The 27688-nt window shown below is 56.5% G+C and overlaps 1 protein-coding gene across 2 annotated transcripts; it reads left to right on the top strand.

Annotated features, from left to right (window-relative positions):
- The first annotated feature begins 3324 nt into the window (after positions 1–3324).
- On the top strand, positions 3325–25301 carry PUF60 (poly(U) binding splicing factor 60). 2 transcript variants are annotated; one of them, XM_082280613.1, is made up of 11 exons: positions 3325–3375; positions 11504–11599; positions 12894–12983; positions 13922–13972; positions 17838–17999; positions 19093–19185; positions 20212–20425; positions 20830–21020; positions 23139–23274; positions 23946–24181; positions 24574–25301. In XM_082280613.1, exons 1-11 carry the CDS (start codon positions 3349–3351, stop codon positions 24871–24873), a joined length of 1596 nt encoding a protein of 531 aa, XP_082136739.1. In that variant the 5' UTR covers positions 3325–3348; the 3' UTR covers positions 24874–25301. The 2 variants fall into 2 exon arrangements, with proteins under 2 accessions (XP_082136739.1, XP_082136740.1); XM_082280614.1 differs by lacking the exon at positions 13922–13972.
- The last annotated feature ends 2387 nt before the right edge of the window (positions 25302–27688 follow it).

Consider the following 27688-nt stretch of genomic DNA (forward strand, 5'->3'; position numbering starts at 1 on the left):
GGCTTGGAAAACCCTGGTGTAGCTTCCCATCTGCCACATTCCAGTCTCAATCCTGAGTTTCTCCAGGTTTAAGGTCTCCACTGTGCTGCCTGTGCTCAGAATCCTCACGATGAGCTGGGACTGTGTGAGCTGGACATGATATGGCTTGAGAAGAAATTCCAGAAATCCTGACCCACCACCTGCATCCACACACGTGGATCAGCAGGAATCTCGCTGATGCTCCACAGAATCCTTGTCATTCTCCAGTTTCTCCTACAGCCTTCCAAAATCCCTTGGCATCTTCAGGAGAAAGCCCTGGTGCCTCTTCCTCCCATTCCTCCTGCAGTGACTGGAATGTCAGTCCCTAGCCTGGAGATGGGGGAATTGCCACCGTCACCACCCCAGTGCTGCCCTTTGCCAAAGGGACACGTCCTTGACATGGAGAAAAGTGCAAACAGGAATTTTCTCTGTCCAAGAGTCGTGCGGGGCTGCTCCTGCTGCTCCTGCTGTGCCAGGGAAAACTGGCTCTGATATCCTGCTCTGTGCTGTGCCAGTGCTGCTCCTGCTGCTCCCACTGTGCCAGGGAAAACTGGCTCTGATATCCTGCTCTGTGCTGTGCCAGTGCTGCTCCTGCTGCTCCCACTGTGCCAGGGAAAACTGGCTCTGATATCCTGCTCTGTGCTGTGCCAGTGCTGCTCCTGCTGTGCCAGGGAAAACTGACTCTGGCATCCTGCTCTGTGCTGTGCCAGTGCTGCTCCTGCTGCTCCTGCTGTGCCAGGGAAAACTGGCTCTGGCATCCTGTGCTGTGCCAGTGCTGCTCCCGCTGTACTGGGGGTGTCCAGCTCTGGCACTGTCCTGCTGATCTGCACCATGCTGGTGTTCCATGCTGGCATTCTGTGCTGGTGCTGCTCCTGCTGTGCTGGAGGAATCCGGCTCTGCCATCCTGCGCTGTGCCGTGCCAGGGAAAACTGCCTCTGGCATCCTGTTGTGTGCTGTGCTGCTGCTGCTCCTTCTGCTCAGACTGTGCTGGGGGAATCCGGTTCTGGTGCTGTCCTGGTGATCTGCACCACGCTGGTGCCCCATGCCACTGCTCTGTGCCAGTGCTGCTCCTGCTGTGCAGGGAAAACTGGCTTTGGTATCCTGCTGGTGTTGCGTGCTGGTGCTGCTCCTGCTGTGCCAGGGAGAACTGTTGCTGGCATCCTGCTCTGTGCTGCTCTGTGCCGGTGTTCTGTGCCAGTGCTGCTCCTGCTGCTTTTGGTGTGCCACAGGAAGCTGGCTCTGCCATCCTGCTCTCTGCTGGTGCTCTGTGCCAGTGCTGCTCCTGCTGTGCTGTGGGAATCCAGCTCTGGCATTGTGCTCTGTGCTGTGCCAGTGCTGCTCCTGCCGTGCTGTGGGAATCCAGCTCTGGCATCCTGCTCTGTGCTGTGCCAGTGCTGCTCCTGCCGTGCTGTGGGAATCCGGCTCTGGTGCTGTCCTGGTGATCTGCACCGTGCTGGTGTTCCATGCCAGTGCTCTGTGCTGGTGCTGTTCCTGCTGCTCCCACTGTGCCATGGGAAGCTGCCTCTGGCATCCTGCTTCGTGCTGATGTTCCACTCTCTGCTGGAGCTCTGTGTGGCACCACCTGCCCCGCACTGCTCGCGCTTTGTGGTGTCGCTCTGGCTGCGTCCCACCGGGATTTTATCCGTGCTCAGATGCTGCACTGCCAGCTCGGGCTGCATTCCCGGCCCAGGCTGCATTCCTGGCTCGCTCAGGCTGCATTCCCAGCCTGTGCTGCATCCCCAGCTGTGCCAATGTTCCAACCTGACAAATCAATAAAGCAGCCAGTCCCACTGGAGGGCTCTGCACCAAACTGCTCGTAATTCCTTACTCCAGTGAAACCAAGGAGAAGGGATTCAGGGAACACCTCACAGCTGCTGATTGCCAATCCCCCCAGAGCAGACCCGCCCTGGGCCCCAGACATTCCAGCCCCTCCTTGGCACTTCCCTAATGCACCCCTCCCATGAATCCATGGATTCAACAGGATCTAACACAGCTTCTCTGACCCTGGAATTCCCTGCCCTTGGTGAACTTGAGCGGCCCAAACTCCCAAAATCCTTTATAAAACGTGGGGGCTCTGTGAATTCCTTGGGGGTTTTCCTCAGTCTTGTGTATCTTCCGCAGTGGGAGTACAAGATCCTGGTGCCAGTTCCGCTCTGGAGGTGCTGGGTGTGACAGCACCTGTGTCCTGCTGGGGCTGCTTGTCTTTGAGGCAGAACCCACACGTGGGGAGGGACATCAGGTGGGGCCATCCCAGAGCTGCCCTTCCATCCCCTGGCACAGAAACAGAATCCCAGGATGGCTGGTTGGGAAGGGACCTTCAAGACCCACCAGTGCCATTGCTCCAAGCCCTGTCCAACCTGGCCTGGAACACTTCCAGGGATGGGGCGGCCACAGCTTCTCTGGACAACCTGTGCCAGGGCCTCCCAACCCTCACAGGGAAGGATTCCTTCCCAATGTCCCATCTATCCCTGCCTTCTGGCAGCGGGAAGCCATTCCCCCTTGTGCTGTTCCTCCAAGCCCTTGTCTAAAGTCCCTCTCCAGCTCTTCTGGGGCCCCTTTAGGCACTGGAAGGGACTCTAAGGTGTCCCCGGAATGTTCTCCTTTCCGGATGAACATTCCCAGCTCTCCCAGCCCGGCTCCGTTCCCTGTGCCGGGGTTTGGCCGTGGCTCTGCGTTGAAATTTGGACACCAGGGATTGGGGCCCCTCGAACAGAACCAAGAGAAGGGACAGGACGGGAACAGAGACACCGGGATGGGGACAGGGACATTTCACTCCAGTTCCCGGCAGACGGTCCCGATCCGCCCTCCCGTGACACGTCCAGCACCTCCCGGGGCCCACCGCCGGTACCGGGAGGGGGTTCCCGCGGCTCTTCCCCCGCGGCTGCGACCAAGGGCCACCTGGTACCAGCCGGGCCCTCGGGTTTAGCATGTTTTGTCCCGTTTTAGCTGGGTTTACCCAGGTTTAGTGCATTTAGCCGGTTTGAGCCCGTCTTATCCAGGGCCCGGCCCGTTACAGCCCTGCCCATGGCACCAGCAGCTTTGGACCTTCCCGAGACACCGGGCACTGCCGGCCCAGCACCTGCCCAGGGGCGCTAAAGTGCGCAACAGCCGAGCTGGGGCCCTGCTCCCCCCGGGATCGTATCAGGCCGTGCTTCGCCGCTCCGCCGGTGACCGCGCCTGGGCGGCGCCATCTTGACAACCGCTTCGGGTCACATGACACCACCGAACTCTCGCGATGCTCTTTCTCGTGAGGACCTCCTGTCGCCCGTTTCCCGCGCGCGCGCCGCGGAGCTCTCGCGAGACCCGCGTGCTATAGACGGGAAGGACAAGATGGCGGCGACAACGACGATGGCGCTGGTGAGGGGGCGATGGGGCAGCGGGACCAGGCCGGGCCGGCTCCTTCCGGCTCCTCGGGGCTCCTCTCGGAGCTGGGGGCGGCCGCCAGGGGGAACCGCGGGTGAGGGGTGGCGGTTCTGAGGGGACGGCGTTGCTTCCTCCCGGTTCTCCTCCGGTTCTGGGCTCCCGACCCGGCCTTCTCCCTGTGGGGGAGGTGTCGGTGCTTCCCCTCCCGGTCCTGAGCCGGTTCTCCTCAGTTCCCTCCCCGCCTGCAGCGGGAATGGGCGACCTCGGCCTCTGCGTGGAATGGCCATGGCTCCTATAGGCCGTGCAGGGAATGAGATCCCCGGGCTCTGCAAGAACGGCAGTGCTTATCCTGGGCCGTGCAGGGAATGAGATCCCCGGGCTCTGCACGGACGGCAGTGCTTGTCCTGGGCCGTGCAGGGAATGAGATCCCCGGGCTCTGCACGGACGGCAGTGCTTGTCCTGGGCCCTGCAGGGAACGGGATCGGGCATCACTCTGCGACGGACCGCACAGGTCGCTGGTTTTGGGCTGGTGTTTCCAAATCCACTTGTTTAAACTCTCCTTTTTGGGCTACTGTTCCCACGTTCGCCTGTTTAAATGCTCGGTTTGGGGCTGGGTTTCCCAAATCCGCTTGTTTAAATGCTGGTTTTGGGCTCCTATTCCCAAGTCCTCCTGGGCTGCGTCTTATGGGAGTTCTTTATGGGTTCTGAGACATTTTTAGGGCTTTCCTGGATGGGTTGAGGGTGTGAGAGAACAGGAATTTCCGGGCTGTTGGTTTTCCTGGGTTTTAACCGTGAGTAGAGTGATGGAAGTGCTTCCGTGGGCCTGCTGGGCTGGTTCTTGGCTCACTGGGAATTGTGTGAAATGGAAATAGCCTCGCAGGTGCCAGGGCTCAGGGAAGGAGCCTGAGAATACCTGTGGGGCCCGTGGGCTCCCCTTGCGAATCCCCAGATCTCATGGAGTACTGGGCTGGATCTGCAGTCTCTGTGGCACAGCAGGAATTTATTGTTAGGTTTGTCTCCTGTTTCCCCATCGTTGTTTCCATGGAAAATACAGGATTTCTCTGAGGAATAGCTCCAATTACAGAGCTGCTCAGCCTTGCTCCAAGGGGCTGCTCCTGATCCCAGAAGGAATTGTGTGTCCTGGAATTTGTTTTGTGAATTCACAGGTGTTGGTGCTCTCATATGGGAGTAAATATAAATAATTCTCTCTTTGTTTCCTGCCTTATCTTTCCTTAATCCGTTGGATTAGGAAATTTCCCAGGTGAATGCTGGGAAGGGGGGGGGCGGGTCTTGCTTTGTGAGGTTCCCTGTGATTCCTCAGGGGATGGGAAGTGAACACCTGGCCTCAGAGTTCCCATTTATCCTGTGAACACACCTGCACAGGGATTTCCAGGTGTCGGGAATCTCTATGGACGCACCTGCACAGGGATTTCCAGGTGTCGGGAATCTCTATGGACGCACCTGCACAGAGATTTCCAGGTGTTGGGAATCCCTGTGGACACACCTGCATGGGGTGACAGGACAAGAGGACGTGGCCTCAAGCTGTGCCGGGGGAGGTTCAGGTTGGACTTCAGGAGGAATTCCCTTGAGGAAAGGGTGGTCAGGCACTAGAAGGGGCTGCCCAGGGAGTCCCCATCCCTGGAGGTGTCCGAGGAAGGAGTGGATGTGGTACTCTACTGCAGGCTGGTGACAAGGTGTAGATTAGGCATAGCTTGGACTTGATAGTATTGGAGGTGTTTTCCAACCTCAGTGATTCCAGGATGCCAGGAGCAATGGGAATCACACAAAGGCAGGTGTGTGGCTGCCTTTCAGATCCAAAATCAGCTCTGATGTTTCTGGGGTGCCTTTTCTCAGCCCAGAGCGGCTGATTAACTTCTGCGGGAGGCTGGGGAGGACCACTGAAAGTCCATTCTACATTCCCTCCTTCCTTCTGACCCAAAGGATTTGGAAAACAACCGCTGTGATGTTTGCACTGGATCATCCTTCCCGGGCTGCTGCCCTGGGCAGGGGAGAGCTGTGCTGCGAGACAGAGCAGGGCCCAGGGGATTGTGCATGGAATTCTCAGGGAATCTCTCCATTCCCTGGATGGTACCTTGGTGTTAGTGGTGGCTATGGGATCACCTCTTGAAGCTGATCTGGGCGTTGGTGTCTTGCTAAAGGAATCTCAGGGCTCTGGGACATTGGGTGGCACCATGTCAGTGCTGTGATAGTGCTCCCAGTTCAGTGTTCCCCTCAGTTCTTGGGCTGGGACCTTCCCACACTCCTTGGGTGTTTTTCCTTTGCTCTCTCCTGACAGTCTTGGCTCTCTGCACCCCTGGAAATGGGTACAATATTCCAGGCCCTTGGGTATTTTTCCTATGCTCTCTCCTGACAGTCTTGGCTCTCTGCACCCCTGGAAGTGGCCACAATATTCACCGATACCATTTGGGAGAATAAAACCTCTGTGGAGGGATTTTGGAGCATTCCCTGTCACTATCAGCCCTCATGCCCTCACATCAACTCCTCTGCCAGTGCCTGACTTCCTTCTGCATTCCTGAATCCCGTCTGGGTTGGCTGGATGGTCCTGCCCTGCAGGAATGTGTGGTCTCCATTGGGGACTTCAGTGACATCAGTTTTATCAGCCACAGTTCCATTCCCTTGGCTGAGCTGTGCAGTTTGGCAGAAGTCATTTGGGAGCCTGATAGGGTCAGCCACGGAATCATGGAATCACAGCCTGCTTTGGAATGGGAGCAGTCTTAAATCTCATCTGGTTTCACCCCCTGCCCCATCCCTGGGAGCATTCAAGGCCAGGTTGAACAGAGCTTGGAGCAACCTGGGATAGGGGGAGGTGTCCCTGCCCATGGAGGGGTGTGGGACTGGATGAGCCGTGAGGCCCCTTCCCACCCAAACCATTCCATGATTCTGTGTCACTGGCCATGTCTGCCATTGTGGGAGCCATTTGCTCATGAGGTGCTGCAGAAATGGCTCGTTTTGGGAGGTTTTGATTCTTGCCAATCTCTAGGAACACACCTGGGAAGTAGCGGAGAAGCTTTGGATGTGCCTCATGCTCTGGATTCTGCATGTGCCAGCAGTAACTGCCAGCACTGCTGTTCCCAGTTGGGAAAGAGCATTCCATGGGCTGTGGGAAAGGAGTTGCTAAAGCAGTTGAGGAGTCTTAAAGGTTACGGTGCCCACAAGGGCTTCCAGAGTTCCAATGGAATCCTCAAGGGCTTTGATGGTAAATAGGGACAAACTACTGAGATGTGGTGGTATCTGCCAGGAAGGGCCTTTCCTGGACCCTCGCCTGTTGTAGAGGAGTTTCTTTCTGGAAAGGGTGGTCAGGCCACTGGAAGGGGCTGCTGCTTGAGGTTGGAAGTCCCCTTGCTTGGAGGTGTCCAAGGAACGACTGGACATGGCTCTCAGTACTCTGGTCTGGTGATAAGGTGGGGATCAGTCACAGGTTGGACTCCATGATCTTGGCATCTTTTCCAGCCTCTGTGATCCTGGGATTCTGTGCTGCTCAGGCTGCTGCTCCTGACAGGCTCAGGTGATGCTCTTCCAGCCTCTCTGCTGCGGGGCAGTGTGAAAGTACTCGGCTGAATTCCTGTTCCATGTCTTGGCGAGGAGGTGGAGCAGGGATGGAGCCACATGCCCTGGCCACGTGCTTCATCCTTCCTTTTTGCACTTGTGTCTCCTTGAATATCCGTGTGGTTTGATGCTTGTGGTTCCTAAATGAACGGGATTCTGTGGTTTTTGTCCTTTTTGTGTGTTTATACTTCAGAGAAGTTCTCAACCCTGTAACAAATTTACAGGAATATTTCTGAACTCTTGGCGTTCAAACCCCCTAAAAGGGCTCAGCCATGCTCAGACACCAGAATAGCAGCAGGAATCCGGGTCCCATATCTATTTCTCTCCAAAGAAGCTCCTGTTCTCTTGCTTCCTCTACCAGCTTTTTCCGAGTTTTTTTCCCTCTTTCCTCGCTCCAGATGGCTGTTATGGATGTGGGAATAAGGTTTCAGGGGAGGAGCCTGAGCACAAAGCCCCAGCTGCTCCTTGCCAGATGCTGTTGTTTGGCCCCAGGGAACTGAGCTGGGCCTGTTCCTGGAAGCAGGGTTATCCCAAGGTGCCTGGAAAGAGGAAATCAGCAGTCCAGGCTCTCTGAGTATGAGGATGGAGGCTGGGATGGGGTTTGCACAATGTGCTGCTTTCCAGGGAGCCTGAAGTGACAGGGTGATGATGATCCTTGGGGTGTGTTCCATGGTGAGGGATATATGCTCAGGAATTCCTGTTGGAGCCATGCCACTGGTCAGCAGAGATCACCCCTGGATCTGTGAGTTCTTCCCAGAGGGATGTGTGGTGGCAGAGAGCCTGGAGCCAGCAGTGCCTGGGTGCTCCTGGGCACTGCTGGGTCCTTTCAGCCTCGGCTTCATCCTCTGTGTCAGAGCTGGGATGTTCTGGAGCAGTTTTTGGAAGCTGTTCCTGTTAATGAGCCCAAATATGTAAATTATATTAACCTTAGTCCTGCAGTGGGCTGGGTTTGGAAGAATCACAACAGATTGGGCTCCTGGCTTTCTTATTCTGAATAGTTACATTTGGCAGCCCTTCACTCTGTTCTTCTCCTCCCACGTCTCAGAGCTCCTGTAGTGGTTTAGTCCAAAATACTCATTCCTTTTTACCTTCTGTGAGATAAGAATTAGGAGAAAAGCAAAGCAGGCACCAAACTTGAAAGAATATAAAGAAGTTTATTAATAGACCTAAAAGAAGAAGAAAAAAAAAGAAATCAGACCACACCTTCAGAACACTTCTCCTCCCCCCGCCTTTCCCCCTTCTCCCACTGACGATGTGAAAAGACAACCCTTGAGATGTTCAGTCTGTTTACCACTTCCTTGTTCAATTCATTTAGGAAGTGGAGTCTCTCTTGCTCATGCTATGGAGACATTATCACAATGAGACAGCCGCCCGGGTTGGTTCTCTGCTCGCATGTGAGTCCCTTCCCCGACTTGCAGCTTTTCCCACAACTGCTTTTGAGGGTCCACTCTTGAATTACTGGGGTACAGTTTTAAGGTTGAGCCGTTCAGAAACAAAAGTTCTCTTCACCCATCTCTGGGAGCATTTCCATCTCTGAGAATAGAGGCCCTCCTCCTTTCCTGGGAGAAAAAAAAGCATCTTCATCTCTAGGACTATCTCTGGGAGCATCTCTGGGAACTGAGATCTTCTCCTTCCGATTGGAGCAAGAGTCCTCATCACTTCCATCTCTCCCTGTTCAAACTTCTGATCAAATTACAGCTGCTTCAGCATTTGCTTATTCCAGCACAGGTGCCTTTGCTCACAAGTGCAGTTTGAATGCTCCACCCCACATGCCTTCATGAAATCACGACGGGTACTCTGATGTATCATAGTCTATCACCACCATGGCTTTACAACAGATTTTCACCTTTAAGCATCTCCTCTTTCTCCTCCCTCAGGTTTTCAGCTCTTCACAGCACTAAAAGGGTTAATCTCACCTGGGCCTCACAGCTGGAATTTCTCTTATCGCTGTTGGTCACATAATCTTTGCCAGACAGCTTCAGCTTAATCTTCATCTTCAGCCATAGCAGGGCTGGGGGGGCCGCAGGTGGAACGGGGCTCCAGGATGGCTCCAGGATGGCTCCAGGATGGCTGTGGCCCAGCTCGGCCTGAGCAGGGCCTGGCCCGGGCCCTGCAGCTGCATGTCCCAGCACTGGAAACGAGACAGAGAGCTTCCCGGGGTTTGTCCGTTCTTAAATGTGGACCACAGAGGCGGTCAAAATTCTAAGTGGCTTAAAAAATTGTCCATATTCAAACTGGCCAGCTGGTAGGTTCTGTCAGGTCACAGAGGAAGCTGTAAGCACCTCTTTGCAAGAAAATCACTTCCGGGACTATGCTTGCTAACCCATGACAGTTCCTAAATTGGAATAATTAAGTTTTTTAAGCTGGAGGAGATGGGAGGAGCAGTGAGAAAAGGATTTGCAGGCTTTGAGATTGGCTGGGGAGAACACTGGGCCTGAGTGTCCAATGGCAGAGATGTGGGAGGGAACAGGGGCAGCTGGTGACAAACAGGGCTTCAGCCAGGTGGGAAAGGACAAGAAGGGTTTTTAAAATTAATTTATTGGATGTTCCACAATCAAAATGTATCTTGGAGATGAGGGAGCCTTCTTTTATAAACAGATCAGCATTTCTGGGTTGTGTTTGTGGTTGGGTGGAGATGGCACTTGGGGACATGGTCACTGCTGGCATTGGCAGTGCTGGGGACAGTTGGACTTGGTGGGCTGTGAGGGCTTTTCCAATCTCAGCAATTCCATGACACCACATCACTTTGCTGGTCTTGTTTCCAGTTTGGGTGTGGCCTGTGCAGTCGTGGCTTTGTGCAGTGGAGTTTGCCAGTTTGCAGCTCCAGCCACCTCTGTTCCCACATCAGCTCCCTGTTGGTGCCCTGGTGTTCCCATCATCCATGGCTGGTGTTCTGTCCAGCCATGAACTTCTGAAGGGACTGGGGAAACACCTGCAGCTCTCTGGATACTGTCCAGACACCTGGAGAACAGAATTTTGTGCTGGGAGGGTTTGTCTCCTGTTTGCTCCATGTTCACTGATCCTAGAAAATGCTCACAGCACCCCGCAGGGAGCTGGAGGCTGCACAAAACCAGGAGTCTCCTTGCTGTAAAATAAGTCAGATGATTTGAGGGTATGTCCTGGAATGGTTGGGGTGGGAAGGGAAGCTGTGGCTGCCCCATCCCTGGAGGTGTCCAAGGCCAGGTTGGATGGGGCTTGGAGCAACCTGGTCTAGTGGAAGGTGTCCCTGCCCATGGCAGGGGGTGGAATGGGATGAGCTTTAAAGTCCCTCCAACCCAAACCATTCCATGATTCTGTGACAATCCAGGAGAAGCTTTGCAGTTGATAAAGAAAAAGCTTCAAGTCCTGGTTCCTGCTCTGAAGAGAGGTTTTTCCGTGCTACTTGTACTGGGAGCAGAATCTTCCCACACGAGCGTGTCCAGGACCACAGGCTGGAGTTTGTCCCCTTTGGTTTTTAGGTGGTTGATGGGAAATGTGGAGTCGAGAGAAGGAACCAGTTCTGTTTTGATGGATGGTGCTGCCAGAACTCACATGAGCACCGAAGGCAGGGCCACATCTGCTGCTGGGGGCTGAGCAGAGGGTCCCAGCAGTGAGATCACCATGCTGGAATTGTGGTCCCAGCACAGTCACTGCACAGTCAGTGCAGTCACTGGGTTGCTGAATTGCTGGAATCAGTCATGGTTCCAGTAGTGGCATCGCTGTGCTGGAGTCACAGTTCCAGCAGTGGGATCACCATCCTGGAGTCACAGTCCTGGCAGTGGGATCACTGTGCTGGAGTCAGTCACAGTCCCAGCAGTATGATCCATGGTTCCAGCAGTGGGATTGCTGTGCTGGAGTCATAGTTCCAGAGAGCTGGAGAGGGACTTTAGACAAGGGCTTGGAGTGACAGAACAAGGGGAATGGCTTCCCACTGCCAGAGGGCAGGATTAGATGGGACATTGGGAAGGAATCCTTCCCTGTGAGGGTGGGGAGGCCCTGGCACAGGTTGTCCAGAGAAGCTGTGGCTGCCCCATCCCTGGAAGTGTTCCAGGTCAGGTTGGACAGGGCTTGGAGCAAGCTGGGCTAGTGGAAGGTGTCCCTGCCCATAGCAGTGTGTGGGACTGCGTGAGCATTAAGGTCCCTCCAAAGCATTCCATGATTCTGTGATTTGGGAAAGTTTCAGAGAAGGTTTTAAAACGAGAACTTGAGAAAGTTGGGTCAACAGAGCCGGGAGGGAGAGGTGGGATGAGAACACTAATGAGGACATTAGACATGGGATCTGTTGAGGGGATGGAGATGATGTGAGCAAGGATTGAGGATTATCTGATTGTCTGTTCGTGGAAAACATGGTTGGAGAACTCTGTAAGTGTCCAATACATCCCTGGGCTTGTACAATTGCTGGGATGGCTCTTCCCACAGGGAATGCTGGGAATATGGTTTTCCTGACGTACAGGGTTTGGGGAGGGTTTTTAGCCAACTCTGATGTTCTGACATGAAGTGCTTTGGTTTTCTGGGAAGGAAGAGACAGGTCACTCCTGTGAGAACAGTTTTCCATGAGCATTTTCTGTTTCCTTAGGGTACGGAGTCCATTAAGATGGAAAATGGGCAAAGCACAGCAGCAAAGCTGGGGCTGCCCCCTCTCACCCCAGAGCAGCAGGAAGCTCTCCAGAAAGTGAGTAAAACTGATGGGAATTTGCTGTTTGGGGGGGTGGTGTTGTTTGGGTTTTTAATGAGCCTCTGTCTCTGGTGGGGCCAAAGGGAACTCGGCACCAGATCTCTGGGATCGCAGCCATGCTGGAGGGTCCCACAGGCACATTTGGGCCCGGGAATTACTTGTTTTGGTTTAGAGTTCATAGACACTTTTTGGGAGCATGATGGGGAGTTGCTGTTGGGGTGGGTGATAGCAGGTTTGATTTAAAAAGTAATTAAGTTCAGAAAAATGGCATCCTAAGTCAGATGGGAATTCTGAGCTGGGGTATGGGTGCCACGAAGTCACTGAGGAGCAGCTGCTTCTCCACAAGGACTGGGGTTGGGATCTGCTCTAGCTGGCCTGTCACTGTCCACACCAGAATGCATCCCAGAACATCCCTGTCCTCGGGATGACAGGGATAGAGAGCTCTGTCCTCACGAGGCTCCATGTGGATGTGCCTGTGCTGTCACAGCTGTCCCTCTGTGTATGGTGGTTGGCTCCCAGCCTCATTCCCTCTGGCTTCTCCAGAGCCTCTGGATGCAAACCTCCTTGTCCATTTCCAGGTTTCCGAAGCTCAAATCCCTGGGTTAGATCCTCCCCTTCCCTGGCAGCTCCCAAACCACAGCCATGGAGACCAGGTGCCCAGGGGGGTGGCTGTGTGTGTGTCCCGGGGAATGTGCACAGGTGTGGGGATGAGGTTTGCCTTGGCACAGAGCCTCCGTGCGGCACAGCTGGAATCTCTGGCTTTGCCAGAATTGGAGAGGACTGAGAGAAACCCCAAAGGAGCCTTGTTGTGTGCAGGCAGAGCCAGAGGTGAACTGGGGCATTTAGGGAGCAGAGCCAGGGAAGAGCTGGTGTGTTTTGGGAGCAGATCCAGAGCAGGCCTGGTGTGCTGAGAGGGGAGAGCCCAGCCCAGGGGTGGCCATGGGGAGGTGGAGGCCCTTCCCTCCTGTAGCACCTGTCTGTGCAGACGCTCTCTGAGAGGAGAGGACTGAAGGAGGCCGTGCCCCACCCTGGGCTCTGCAGGTAAGGGGCTGTGGTGGGATGTGAGGGCGGAAGAGGGGAATGCCGAGCTCCTGGTGCATGCTGCTTCCCTGCGCTGCCCCTCACGACATCCCGCTGTGTCCCAGGGCCTTGAGGTGCTGGGGAGCTGTGGGCAGTGCCGTGGTGCTTAGGGATGGAGACTGGAAGGTTCTGGGAGCTGTGGTGCGGAACCAGGCGTCACTCCCTGCCCCACTGTGTTGTACTGCCCCTACAGCCCCTGTTTTCCTTCCAGGCCAAGAAGTACGCGATGGAGCAGAGCATCAAGAGCGTGCTGGTGAAACAAACCATCGCCCACCAGCAGCAGCAGCTCACCAACCTCCAGGTGAGACCCCCCCTCCGAGCTGCTCCCTCTGCCTCGTGCTCCCCCCGACACGGTGGAGTTCTCAGGGCCCTCGGAACCAGAGCACAGCCCTGAGCCTGCAGCTCACCCAGGCACCCCAACTGACCTCACAAATTGCCCGCAAATCTCTTTGATTCCAAGAGGAAATGGTTAAAAATTCCTGTCCTGTTGGACGTCCCTCCACGAGATAGAAGAAGCCAAAGACTTTGCCGTGGGTTTTGCTTCTGAGCTATGTTTAAGGTGGTGAAGGCAGAAGTGATCCTGGGAACGATGTCCTGTCACCATCTCCTCTGCCTGAGGGAGGGTCCCTGCGTCCCCGTGTCCCAGTGCTGGCCCATTTCCCTCCCCTGCACCCAGGTGTTCTCAATTTTGGAGAAGTTCTGTTGGCTGTTCCTGCTTGTACTGGAATGTCCATACTGGGAGAACCCTTAACTGGGGTTTGACCTCCCCTGCTTCAGATGTTTCTGGAACATGTCTCACTGCCTTTACTTGAAGTCAGGAAGCCCAAAACAAGGGCTTTGCCTGAGGAATCCCTGTGGATGTGCTCTCCTTGCCCGGCAGCTCAGGCCGTTTGGGGCTGTGCCTGGTTCTGAGGGTCTGCTCTAGTTGAGGGGCTCCTTTTAAATGCTGGGGGTGAATCAACGACAGTGGTTGCAGAGGTTACTATTGCCTTGAGTCCCCCCCTGGGATCCCACCCTGCTTCCCGAGGCAGCGGCAGCAGCACAACCCCACCCTGGCCTGGTGGGACCGGACTCGGCAGGGTCCTGGCGCCGGACAGTCCTGGGGACCAGGCAGTGAGGGCCGAGGAAGGAGAGGCCTCTCCGCAGGTGCCCCTGTGCCGCCGCTCTGCTTGAGTTTGTACAAACAGCCGTAGTATGCTCAGCTCCAACAGACTGAACTCTGTCTTTACTGTCTTTCAGATGGCAGCAGTGACAATGGGCTTTGGAGATCCTCTCTCACCTTTACAATCGGTCAATAGACATATTCACTTCTTCTGGGGCACTTGTCTTAGTCAGGGCCTAGCGTGGGGACGTTCGTAGTGGTGCCAATGCTCTTGTCCGCGCCCAGCACAGCCCTCCCACATCCCCACCTGTACTGGACACGCCCAGGAGCAGAGCGAGGTGTCACTGCCCCGAGAAGACCCCAGGCTGTGCAGTCTGCGGGGACACTGCCACTCGGGGGCAAAGACAGCTTTAGATTTCCACCAGTTCTGAACACACCCGTGAAATTGTGGGAGCTGCATTTCTAGGGATGCTACAGTTCTGAGGTCCCGACCTAAAACTAACGGCCAAGGTAACTCACCAAGGGGCGATTTCTTGTGGAACGACCTCCCAGCACCCAGAGCCGGCCGGTGCTGGGGAGGGCCGGGGCGCCGGAGGTTGGCAGAACATGGTGTAGCCCAGGCTCAGATGCTCTTTACTATGTATGGTCCAGACCAGGGGAATATGGCACGTTCCAAGTGCAGCAAAAGCAGGATGGAAGGGACAGAACTGCAGGACTGATCAGAGAACTTGTGTGAGCCTTTGTGCCCGTTCTAATCAGAGGCCACAAAGAGCTGAGCGACGTGGCATGATCCATCCCCTCCTTTTTCCTAGATGTGCTGGACAAAGTGTCCTATGACTTGTCTCTGCACCCAAAGGTTCATTTGTAAATTCCTTTGCATGTTTGTAAATACCTTTCAGTCTTGCTGGAATATGAGATTTGTGCCTAGTGTAAAACACAGCCGGAGGTTTGAACTCCAAGAAAAAGGGCACTGAAGTGAAATCCCCACTCTCCCTCCTTTGGCAGTGGGTGGTGTGTCAGTGGGGAGCCAGAATGGATGTTCTGGGACGGGGGTAAGTTTGGAATGGAACAGAGCAACCATCTTGGTGTGGATTTGGCAGAGACGGTGTCGGAGCCCTCATGCCTGGGAATTCCTCCCATCCCTGGGGCTGCTGCCTGACAGTGGAACTCCAGCAATTTGGCTTAAATGGTTTTTGGCTCATTCTACCCAGCTGGGCACAGCTGAGTTGGTGGCACAGGAAAGTTTTAATGGCTTATGACCCCCAGGCACTGGGCTGTGACCCCTTTTCCTCAGCTATTCCTCCCTCGGGAGTCACAGGCGGACACAGCCCAGGAGCAGGAGCCTGGTGCAGTTCAGAGCAGTCACGATATCCCATTCTTGGCAGATGCTTCATCCCAGATCCCATTGTGAATGCACAAAGTGCAAACAGCCCCCTGTCCAGCACTTTTCCTGTTGCAGGGTTCCCTAGTTCCTCCGTGGGGGCAGCACAGCCTGAACTCCGTGAGCTCTGGGTCTCAGGGCCCAAGTTACAGCTTCCCGTGGGTTCAGTCCTCCCTCCACATGTCACAGTGTAAGATTCCCACATCCCTTCACCATCCTCTGGTGTCATTGTGTCATGACTGATGCTTGTGCTGAGGGTTGTGCATCGCCTGCTTTGATATAAGAGCACCCCACGGTGAGGTTTTGGCCTGTCCTTAAAATAACCTCCCAAATCCCTTTAGAGCAGCATCAGTTGAGGGCTGCTGCCTGGCTGAGGCTGCAGGTGCTTTTCCATGTTTCCCGAGGAGAAGGAGGCACAGGGGCAGTGAAACCAGTGTGGGGCCTGGTGAGAGCAGTGAAATGTCCAGGCAGGAGGCCCTGACACTGACCTGTGCTGAGCTCAGGTGCCCAGGGCATATCCCCCACCTGGATGCTCCTGTTGGTGACCCACAGACACCAGAGTCAGCACAGCCCACCTCAGCTCTGCCTTTTGCAGGTCCAAAATCCCAGGGTCATTAAGGCTGGAAAAGACCTCCAAGGTCATCGAGTCCAACCTGCGCCTTATCCCCACCTTGTCACCAGCCCAGAGCACTGAGTGCCATGTCCAGGTGTTCCCTGGACACCTCCAGGGATGGGGACTCCACACCTCCCTGGGCAGCCTCTTCCAATGTCTGACCACCCTTTCCAGGAAGGAATTCTGCCATCGGAAAATCCTGAGTCCTCCTCACTCCCCCCCTCTCCTTTAGGGTCCTGTGGCAGGGCAAGGTGGGGATTTCCTCCTGCAGAGGCTTCTTGGGAGAGGCCTCTCCCTGGGACACCCGGGGTGACACTGGTGATGGCTGTGACCCCCAAATGGACACGCTGCAGAGGGGCTTTCCTGCACCAAAGCTGGGGATGTGCTGGAGCACCTGGGAGACCACCCAGCCACTGTCCTGCATGTGTACGTGCCATAGTCCTGCTGGTCACAGCCTGCAGAGTAAAGAGAGCCATGGCCCAGCCATGCCGGGAAATCCTTAAGCCAGGCAAGGGGCAAGCTGGATGTCACCACAGGAGCAGCAGTTGGGGCTGGATGTCACCTCAGGGGCAGAGTCTCGGCTGGATGTCACCACAGGAGCAGCAGTTGGGGTTTAATGTCACCACAGGAGAAACAGCTGGGGCTTGGTGTCACCTCAGGAGCAGCAGTTGGGGTTTGATGTCACCTCAGGGGCAGAGTCTGGGGTGAGAGCCGTCCCTGTTTGCAGTGTCCTGTATGGAGTGGCAGGAGTTAAGCCCTCCTAGGTTGTTTTCTCCTGTGGCCAGTGGTAGTCCCAGACAGGTGCTGTAGGGAGCAGGAGCCCCTCGGGTACAGGCTGTGTCTGTGGTGCTGTGCCTGTCACAGATGAGCTCTCCCTCCTTTTGGGTTGCAGCATCTCCAGGCAGAGCTCCTGCGCTCATTAGGGCACGCCAGAAATCAGCCTCAAGAAGGCCCTGAGTGCTTTCCCTCTGCCCCAGGGGTCCCCAGGCATGGCAGAGCTCCTCTGCTCATTAGGGCACCCCAAAAATCGTCCTCCTCAAGGTCCTGGTTGCAGCCCCTCTGCCATGGGGGTGCTGGGGTAGGAAGGGGGTGCTCAGAGCTCCCTGCTATGGTGCTGGGCAGGGTCAGAGGCATCACCTACTGCTGCACATGCTCTGCACCAGCCTCTTCCTGCCCCAGGTGTGTCCCACCTGTCCCAGAGCTATCCCCTCACATGCAGGCAGCGACTCCTCCAGACCCCATGGTGTGGCCACATCTCCAGGGCCACACGTCCCTTAGCAGCTCTAGAGCTGCTCTGGGGGTTACAGACACGAAGGACACACTGTGCTCTGCTTTTGGGATCCCTCCTGTAAGGAATGGCTGGATTTGTCTTGAGAACAGGTTTCCAGGCAGACTTAGGACACAGTAGCAGAAATCCTCTGTGCAGCTGTGTTGGGGCTGCACCAGTACAGCCAGTGCCGCCAGGCAGGGATGAGTACTGGCACCACACGCTTCCCAGGAGTCCCACTGGGCCACGGGAGTGTTTGGCTTTGCTGTTGAGCTGTGGAAGTGGTGCCCAGTACTGGATCTTGGACTGCTGGGGGTGGGGGGAGGCTCTGGAGCCAGAGGGAGCGGGGGGAGGTTCCCAGTTCCAGACCCTTTGCTGCCAGGGAGGATGGGGCGGGGGTGGGAGTGCCGATGGATCTCTGCTGTCGGGGGGGAGCGGGAGGGATTCTCCCAGTGCCCAGAGCTGAGCCCTTTGCTGCCTGGAGGGGGAAGCTGCCCTAGAGTGAAGGGATTCCCTCCTCCTGCAGGTGTGGCTGGAGATGAGATCAGGCTGGGGGACACCCGGCCAGAGGGACCGGAATGTGTCTGCCCCAGGATGAGCCGGACTTTATCCGGGACTGAGCCGGATGGATCCGCTCCAGCGCCCTGTGCAGCGAGCAGGGAAATCCTTCTGATCCAGGCTGTGCCAGAGCTGCCGCCGGGGGTGGCTCCCGGGAGGGAAGCAGGAGGGGGAGGAGGCCCCAGTGGCCACGGCCAGCCCAGCACTGACCAGCCAGTCCTTGTCTCGCTACAGATGGCGGCTCAGAGGCAGCGGGCACTCGCCATCATGTGCCGGGTCTACGTGGGCTCCATCTACTACGAGCTGGGGGAGGACACCATCCGCCAGGCCTTCGCCCCCTTCGGGCCCATCAAGAGCATCGACATGTCCTGGGACTCTGTCACCATGAAGCACAAGGTGGGATGGGGCTTCCAGGCTGGTGGGAGGTTCCCTGCCCATGGCACGGGGTGGAACTGGATGAGCTTTAAGGTCCTGTCCCACCCAAACCATTGCGGGATTGCCTGGGTCTGGCAAAGAGCAGGTGAGCTGTCCTGGGAAGGAGTGGAATTCCTTGGGGGCAGCGAGAGCTGGTGCTGATGCCCCAGTGATGAGGCATTTTGGGGTCTTGTGCAAGGACATTTCTTTCAGCCATGTGTCCTAAACACAAAATAACCAGCTTTGCTGGTTGTTGAATTGGATGAGATACTGGGAAGCAATTCCTCCCTGTGAGGGTAGTGAAGCCCTGGCACAGGTTGCCCAGAGAATCTGTGGCTGCCCCATCCCTGGAAGTGTCCAAGGTCAGGCTGGATGGGGTTTGGAGCAACCTGGTCTAGTGGAAGGTGTGGAACTGGATGGGCTCTAAGGTCCCTACAACACAAACCTTTCCATGATTCTATGATTCCCAGCCCTCAAGGAACATCCTCCTCTCTTCAAGGCTTTCCAGATGCAGCCAGGAGAGGAAGGGGCCTCTATCCTTGTGAAGAACAGGTTCCTTTTAGCACTGGGGATGAATGTTTGCAGCTCCCTGATCTGCGTAGGGCAGGAGTCTGTGTGGGAGCCAGGGGTGTGTGGGGTGAAGTGCGTGGAATCACGGAGTCATTGAGGTTGGACCAGAGCACTTGAATGAGCACCACATTCAGTCATTCCTCGGACATCACCAGGGATGCCTCCCTGGGCAGCCTGTTCCAATGCCTGACCACCCTTTCAATGAAGAAATTCCTCCTGATGTCCAACCTGGAGCTCTGCTGGAAGTGCTGACAAGGCAGCAGCCCTGAGTGAGATGGGGTTTTGCTGTGGGACCTCAGAGACCGAGAGGCTCCAGAATCAGGTGCCCTTGGTGGAACCTCTGCAGGCCATTTTCTGCCATTCTCTAAGGAATCTTCTTGGGTCATGAGCAGGAATCAGTGGGGTGGGAATCAATTTCACCTGTAGGGATCTGCTCCATGGGAAACCTTGGCTGCATTAGATTGGCACAGCTGGAGTGATTGACAGGTGTCTCCTCCCATCCCAGGGCTTTGCCTTTGTGGAATACGAGGTTCCTGAAGCCGCCCAGCTGGCCCTGGAGCAGATGAATTCTGTCATGCTGGGGGGAAGGAACATCAAGGTGAGTAACATGCCTGCTCTGAAAATTCCTGCTTCTCTTTTCCTGGGAATAATTGTTTCATGCCTGGAAATGCTCCCCACAGCACTATGATGGGGGAAGGAACCTAAAAGCTGTTCCCTGATGGACCTTGATGTCCAACATGGGGCACACGGCGGCTCTGGGTCCCTCCTCTCCGAGGAGAAACCGCTGGCCTGCGAGTCCCACCTGAGATTGGCTCCAGGGACTCGACTCAGGTTTTCCCGCACACACATAGAATTCTCTTGAAGACAAAGTAAAGGTGATTATATCTTATATGATGTCTCTGACACGCCCTGAGGGTGTGCAGGGTCCCATGGCCCAGGGGGTTTAGGAGACCCTGAAAAAAAGGGGTAGGAACACTGTGATTTGCTTGCAGAATCCTTCTCAATCCCTGGAGGTTGGTGTTTGGCGGGTCAGGGAAGGTAAATGGGAGAGGTACCGGGAGGAGGGAGCAGAGCCCAGATCCTGGTAGTGCCAGCTGTTCCTGGAGCTGTCCCTCTGTTGGTGATAGCCCTTTGAGGTGTCCTGTGGTTTGCACAGGCAGGAAGGGACCAAGTGCTGCCCTGCTCCATGGGCTGTCCATGTCACAGAATAATGGAACTGTTCCCATGGGAAAACCCCTCCCAGCTCATCGAGGCCAACCTGTCACCCAGCCCAGCACTGAGTGCCATGTCCAGGTGTTCCTTTGACACCTCCAGGGACAGGGATTCCACCACCTCCCTGGGCAGCCCCTTCCAATGCCTGACCACCCTTTCCTTGAAGAAATTCCTCCTGATGTCCAGCCTGAGCCTCCCTTGGCACAGCTCAAGGCCGTTTCCTCTTGTCCTGTCTCCTGTTCCTTGGGAGCAAAGCCCAACCACCCCGGCTGCCCACTCCTGTCAGGGAGTTGTGCAGAGGCAGAAGGTTCCCCCTGAGCCTCCTTTTCTCCAGGGTGAGGCCCCCAGCTCCCTCAGCTGCACCTGGTGCTCCAGGCCCTTCCCAACTCCATTCCCATCCCTATCCCTACAGGTGGGGAGGCCCAGCAACATCGGGCAGGCTCAGCCCATCATTGACCAGCTGGCAGAGGAGGCCCGGGCCTTCAACCGCATCTACGTGGCCTCCGTGCACCAGGACCTGTCCGACGACGACATCAAGAGCGTGTTTGAAGCCTTTGGGAAGATCAAATCCTGCACCTTGGCCAGGGACCCCACGACAGGGAAGCACAAAGGCTACGGCTTCATTGGTACAGCCGGGTGGAGCTGGGGCAGGGGCGGGAGTGTCCTCTGCTCTTGGGGGTGGCTTTGGGGTTGGGTTTTCCACTCTAGTGAAGGCATTTTGTTAAGTGATAGGAATAAATTGGGAGCTGGTCAGGGCTGGATTTAGGAATATAATTTATAGCAGCTGTGAGGGTGGTGAGGCCCTGGCACAGGCTGCCCAGAGAAGCTGTGGCTGCCCCATCCCTGGAAGTGTCCAAGGCCAGGTTGGATGGAGCTTGGAGCAATCTGGTCCAGTGGAAGGGGGCCCTGCCTATGGAAGGTGGCAGGGAGTGGGACTGGATGGTCTTGAAGGTCCCTTCCCACCCAGACCATTCCATAATTCCATGACTGAACAACAGAAGGCTCATTTGTGAATGATCCCTTCCTGCAGAGTACGAGAAGGCCCAGTCCTCCCAGGATGCTGTCTCCTCCATGAACCTCTTTGACCTGGGGGGTCAGTACCTGCGGGTGGGCAAGGCCGTGACGCCCCCGATGCCACTCCTGACCCCGGCCACACCTGGAGGGCTCCCACCCGCGGCTGCTGTCGCTGCTGCCGCCGCCACTGCCAAGATCACGGCACAGGTGAGACGTGGGGAGGGCTCAGGGGAGGCACAGGGACAGCTCAGGTGAGGCACGGGCACAGCTCAGGGCACAGTTCAGGTGAGGCACAGGGACAGCTCAGGGCACAGTTCAGGTGAGGCACAGGCACAGCTCAGAGCACAGCTCAGGTGAGGCACAGGGACAGCTCAGGGCACAGTTCAGGTGAGGCACAGGCACAGCTCAGGGCACAGCTCAGGTGAGGCACAGGGACAGCTCAGGGCACAGCACAGGTTGCCCAGGGAAGCTGTGGCTGCCCCATCGTCTCTGGAAGTGTCCAAGGCCAGGTTGGATGGGGCCTGGAGCAAACTGGGGTAGGGGAAGGTGTCCCTGCCCATGGCAGGGGGTGGCGCTGGATGAGCTTTAAGGTCCTTTCCAACACAAACCATTCCAGGATGCCATAATTCCGGATCATGCTCTGTCCCAGGATTTCACACATGGAAGCTTATCCCTGGCACCTGGGGAATCTGAGACACCAGATTTTGGAATGATCTGGCACAGAACTGGTGGGGAAGGTTGGAGAGAATTCCTAGTCTGGAAATCAAACCAGCAGTGAGGGAAATGTTTGCAGAAGAGGCTGAAAGAAAGCAGGGAAGGACATGAAAGGGGCAGAGGGATGAGGGTAGGAGCAGTTGTGTGAGCAGCATTCTGGTGAAAGGTCCCACCTGTAGTAGAGTGGAACAGGCCTGGAATGGTTTAGGATGTTGGGAGACAGGAGAGGCAGTGGTGGGGTGGGTTGGATATAGATACAGAACTTGACTTCTCTGATTTAGTTTTCTTGAAGTACCAGGAGCTCCTGGGTGGGAGCAGTGGGCACAGAGTCCCATGGCTGTGCCCCCATCCCTGCCTTGGGCAGCAGGATCCCCCCATGGCACTGTAGCCCATGGAGAAAGAAAATTCCAGCACTGTTGGGTTTGGGGATTTTCTCAGGCAGGAATTGCTGGTCAGTGCAGTCCCTGGTGCTGCTGCAGCAGAGCTGGGGCTAGAAGAGGCTTTTTGGGGAATGTTTCCCTGAATCAAAGGTGGAGGCAGGAGTGGAAGGAGCTGCCCCTCTCAGGGAACTCGCAGGTCCCCAGGAAAGATTCCACAGGTCTGGAAACCTCTGCAGTCGAGGAAGGAAGCTGAGACATGGCTGGAATTACTTGGATCAATATCACTTTGGGAAAGAACTATGGACTCTTCTTAAGTGAAATGGTAGAGATGTGATACAGATATGGATAAATCCTGCTGTTTGTCAAGGAACTGCGGGATCTGTTCTGTGAGGAGAGTGGCACTAAAGAGTGGAGCAAAGGTCATCCCTGTCTACCAGAGGTAGGAAAAGTCAGACTTGCAAGGAAGTGAAGGAATCAAAAATGTTGGGAGAAGTTTTTTAGGCATTTCAGTGAGAAGTGGGGGCAGCTGGTAACCAGTGTAGCCAGAAATTCCAGTGGTTTTGTTCTAGCACTTTCCCATTCCCCTTCATTAGGAGCTTCATCTCCAGTGGCAATAGGAGTGGCCTTGTGGGCACTGGGAGCAGAGCCCTGATGGGATGGGTTGGATCCCAGAGTTTGGGTGTTTTATGTAGAGGAGAGCTGGGATATTGCAGCAGCTTTGAGTCGCAGATCCATGAACTGTGGGAGTGGAGGGACAAAACCTTGGGATCTCCTGCTGTGCCACATCAGGGATTACAGGAGCCCTGAGAATACAAGGAAGAGAAGGATGTCAGCAATTAAATCAGGACTACAGTGGCCTGGGAAGCAACAGCAACCAAAAAACATTGGGGTCCTGGAGTGTGTTTTAGGCACACTGTTTTCCGTACTTCCATGGAAGTGTTTACTGTTAAACTGCATGTTCCTCCCAAATGTTGTTGGAATTCTGGGCACCTGGAGTTGGGGTGTTTATTGGGATGTGAGTTCCAAGAGGAAGTTTTTTTTCCAAGGTGCTTCAGAGTCTGTTTCCCTGCTGGGCTGGGTGACACCTTTCCCTTCCCCAGCAGCACTGGGAGCTCCTGGGAATGGGAGCATCTGGCACATGCCAGGTGTAGGAGAGCTGAGCCTGGCTGGGTGCTCTGCAGGGAGAGTCCCTGGGGCAGGGCTAACCCGAGGTTTTCTGTGTCCCCCACAGGAAGCCGTGGCAGGAGCTGCAGTGCTGGGCACGCTGGCGACACCAGGGCTTGTGTCCCCTGCCCTGACCCTGGCCCAGCCCCTGGGGGCTCTGCCCCAGGCCGTGATGGCAGCACAGGCCCCTGGTGTCATCACAGGTGGGACCCCTCCTCCTGCCACCTGTGTCCATTTTCTGCTGTCACCTCTGTGTGTCCCCTTCTGTCACCTGTGTCCCCTTCTGTCACCTGTGTCCCTTTCTCCTGGCACTTGTATGTGTCCCCTTCCTCCCATCACCTCTGTGTCCTCTTTGTTCTGTCATTTGTGTGTGCTCTTGTCACCTGTGTGCTTGTCCTCCTGTCACCTGCATCTGTCTGTCCCCTCGTCCTGTCACCCACGTGTGCTCTTCCCTTGTCACCTCTGTGTGTCCCCTTGCTCCTGTCACCTGTGTATGCTCTGCCTCTTGTCACCCATGTCCCTTTTCCACAGATGGGACTCTGTACCTGGGGTCCACTTGGAGCCAGAATCTGCTCCTGGCCCTGCCTGGGCAAGAACTCAGATGTTTTATGGATTAATTTTGGTGTCCCATAGATGGGACAGGCCATGGGTTCCCAGCAGGAACACCTGGCATGGGGGGAAAAGCTGGATAATTGGCACTGGTGTCACTGACCATTGCCCAGGTGTCACTGACCATGGCCTGGGTATCACTGAATGTTTCCCAGGTGTCACCATTGTCCAGTGTCACTGACCACTGCCCAAGTGGGCATTGCCCAGATGTCACTGACCATCACCCAGAGGTCACTGACCACCTTCCTGTCCTGTGCCCTCCCAGGTGTGACCCCTGCCCGGCCGCCCATCCCAGTGACCATCCCGCAGGTGGGGGTTGTGAATCCCATCCTGGCCAGCCCCCCGGCCCTGGGGCTGGTGGAGGTCAAGAAGGAGAAGGAGGAGGAGGAGGTGTTCCAGGAGTCGGAGCGGCCGGAGATGCTGAGTGAGCAGGAGCACATGAGCATTTCCGGGAGCAGCGCCCGGCACATGGTCATGCAGAAGCTGCTCCGCAAGCAGGAGGTGAGTCCAGGCAGGTCACAGCTGCCTCGTGTGTCCCAGGGTGGGCTCTGCACGCTGGGGGGGCTCAGGAACACCCACAGTACCTCTGAGCTCAGGGGACTCGGGGACACCTGCAGCAGCACAGGGAAAATGAGAGTAGTGCCCAAGGCTCCTTGTGGTTCCAGAGTGTATCCCAGGAAATCCCGGGGATGACACACAGCATTCCCAGTCCACGGGAATTCCTGATCCAGGGGCCAGCCCCTCACAGCCAGCAGCACACAGACCTGGAAACTCAGTAATTATCCCTGGGAAGCTGAGCCATCAGTCCCATGGAGCGTGCCTGGAATGGCCAGGGTGCTTGGGTGTCTCCTCTGTGTCTCCAGGCATTAATTCCTCCGTCCCTTCCCTTGCAGTCCACGGTGATGGTGCTGCGGAACATGGTGGATCCCAAGGACATCGATGACGACCTGGAGGGAGAAGTGACGGAGGAGTGCGGGAAGTTCGGGGCTGTGAACAGGGTCATCATCTACCAGGAGAAGCAGGGGGAGGAGGAGGATGCCGAAATCATTGTCAAGATCTTCGTGGAATTCTCCATGGCCTCAGAGACTCACAAGGCCATCCAGGCGCTCAACGGGCGCTGGTTCGCGGGCAGGAAGGTGGTGGCCGAGGTCTACGACCAGGAGAGGTTCGACAACAGCGACCTCTCAGCATGAACTGCATCCCATGGCTGGGCTTGGATCTGGGGAATGGGCCCAACTCTGGTCCCGGGGCCCAGCTGAGCTTGGTTCCAGGGAATTGGTCCAACTCTAGTCCCAGGGCCCAGCTGAGCTTGGATCCAGGGAATTGGTCCAACTCTGGTCCCAGGGCCCAGCTGAGCTTCGATCCAGGGAATTGGTCCATCTCTGGTCTCAGGGCCCAGCTGAGCTTGGCATCTGGGAATTGGTCCAAGTCTGATCCCGGTGCTCGGCCAAACTCCAGTCCGAGGAATCCGCCCAACTCTGTTCCAAGGAATTGGCCAAGCTCTACTCCGGGGACTGGCCCTGCCCCCTCTGCCTCCCAGGCTTTTGTAGCTGTGTGTAAAGGACATTCCAGGACATTCCAGGGCGGGCACAGGGATCTGGTGTCTGGGGAGTTGGGATAAAAACACAAAGCAAGCTGGTGTCACCTGTGTGTCTGTGTGACAGGGCTGGCACCTCCTCAGCCCAGTCTGGCACAGGGCTATTATTATATCCAGGGACATTATTACATCCCAGAAACCTAAATTCTTTAAACCCAGAGTTCCAACAGGCTGGCACTGCACTGGCATCTCCACAACCCAGCTTGGCACCTCCTCAGCCCAGGCTGGCACCCTGAGGAGCGGGGCTGGGCTTAAAGAGGTGCTGTGGGTGCCCCTGCCCAGCCCTGAGCTCCCTCCAGCCACGCTCAGCTCAGGACCCTGCGGCACCTTTGGGGCAGGAGCCGCCACTTCCCTCCGGGATGGGCCCCAAGGGGTTGGGATGGAGCCAAGGGGGCACTCGGGGTGCGGGTGTCACCCTTGGGGGCTCCTGTCCTGGCAGAGGGAGGGGCTGGGGGTGCCGGGAGGGAGCCCTGATGCAGAGGAACTGTGAGCTGAGCCCGTGCTCAGGAATTCCACAGACCTGGGATGCAGCAGGAGGTCTGGAGAAAATGATCCTTTTAGTTGAGGAATCCAAATCGAAGCGGAATGATCTCCAAGGAACTGCAGCAGGGAATTCCGAGCCCAGCCTCCCTCTGGGGGCTGCTGCCAAAGCTTGGGTGTGTCCCGCAGCAGAGCCTGGGAAACTCAGCCTGGGCTGCAGCAGAGCCGGGATGCTGAGTCAGCACAGCTGCGATGTTGGGATGCTGGGGTGTCCTGGAGCTGTGTTTAGAGCAGCGGGGGGGCCAGGATGCAGGGATGCTGTGTCTGTGGCGGCGGGGATGTTGGGATGCAGGGATGTTGGGATGCTGTGTCTGTGGCGGTGGGGATGTTGGGATGCAGGGATGTTGGGATGCAGGGATGTTGGGATGCTGTGTCTGTGGCGGTGGGGATGTTGGGATGCAGGGATATTGGGATGCAGGGATGTTGGGATGCAGGGATGCTGTGTCTGTGGCAGCGGGGATGTTGGGATGCTGTGTCTATGGTGGGGCTGGGATGTTGGGATGCAGGGATGTTGGGATGCTGTGTCTATGGTGGGGCTGGGATGTTGGGATGCAGGGATGTTGGGATGCTGTGTCTATGGTGGGGCTGGGATGTTGGGATGCAGGGATGTTGGGATGCTGTGTCTATGGTGGCTGGGATGTTGGGATGCAGGGATGTTGGGATGCTGTGTTTGTGGCAGTGGGGATGTTGGGATGCAGGGATGTTGGGATGCTGTGTCTATGGTGGCTGGGATGTTGGGATGCAGGGATGTTGGGATAGCAGGGCGCTGTGTCTACAGCAGTTGTGGTGCTGTCTTTGGCAGCCCCGAGCTTTCTGGAGTTGCTGCAGCAGCCATTGAGCAGCTCTGTCTGGGGGCACCTGTCAACGGAGGCTCTGGTGTTTAGGGAAAAACATCCCAAAATCCATGGGTAAGCACGGGACCTTCTTCCTTGAGTGCTGCAGCTCAGGGCCTGAGCGTGGCCAGGGCTGGGCTGGACGGGGCTCTCGGCCAGGATGTCCCTGCCCATTGCAGGGGGCTGGACGAGATCAGCTTTAAAGGTCCCTCCCAGTCCAGACTATCCTGCGATCTGGGAGTCCAACCTTTCTAATCCCTGAAGGAAGCGGCAGCGGGGGGAAGGAGAGGCCAAGAGGCTGCTGGGGATGGGCCTCCACATCTCGGCTCCGCAGCCAAGGGCTCACGGACTCCAGCTCCGTTTTGGAGTAGGGCTCTGAGGCTCCTCGTCCGGCCAGGGATTCACTGTGGGACCAGAGCTTGAGTGGGATGTGGCATCCAAGTCCGAGGAGAACGAAGATCCCGTGACTGCTGGGGAAAACAAGCAAGGATGGAGAGGCCCCCAAAGAAATAAGTGACATGGAAACCGCTCCCCAGGAGAGGACACTGGACGGGCTTTGAGGCCGCCCCGTCCCGAACCATCCCCGAGCCCCCGGGGCCGGGCTGGACGGGGCCTGGAGCAGCCCGGCCCAGGGGAAGGTGTCCCCGCCCATGGCAGGGGTGGCACCGGACGGGCTTTGAGGCCGCCCCGTCCCGAACCATCCCCGAGCCCCCGGGGCCGGGCTGGGGCGGGGCGGGCGCTCGGCAGCGCCGTCAGCTCGTGCTGCCGCCTGGTGTTGGCAGCCGGAACTGCAGCCGCGGGGCGGCGCATGCGCAGTGCCGCTGTTTCCCCGCGCTCGCTGCTGCCCTCCGGTGGACAATTCCCGAAGCACAACTCCGCGGCGAGTTCCAGGAGATGTGCGGGCTCAAGAGGGAAAATCCCCTGATTTGAAGGAAAAAAGAGTTTCCTGAGCGAAACATCAGGCGTTTCCATAAACAAATGGGTGGCGGTGCCTCTCTCCGCGAGCCTCGCGCTGCTCTGTGGTCTCAGAAACGCCGT

This window comes from Coloeus monedula (genome assembly GCF_965178545.1).
Source record: "Coloeus monedula genome assembly, chromosome: 1".
Taxonomy (NCBI): domain Eukaryota; kingdom Metazoa; phylum Chordata; class Aves; order Passeriformes; family Corvidae; genus Coloeus; species Coloeus monedula.

Coding starts and splice junctions, on each gene's coding strand:
- PUF60 (XM_082280613.1), top strand. CDS start 3,349: ATGGCGGCGACAACGACGATGGCGCTG. Junction 18,000..19,092: donor CTGTCACCATGAAGCACAAG/GTGGGATGGGGC, acceptor CTCCCATCCCAG/GGCTTTGCCTTTGTGGAATA. Junction 23,275..23,945: donor GGCCCCTGGTGTCATCACAG/GTGGGACCCCTC, acceptor GTGCCCTCCCAG/GTGTGACCCCTGCCCGGCCG.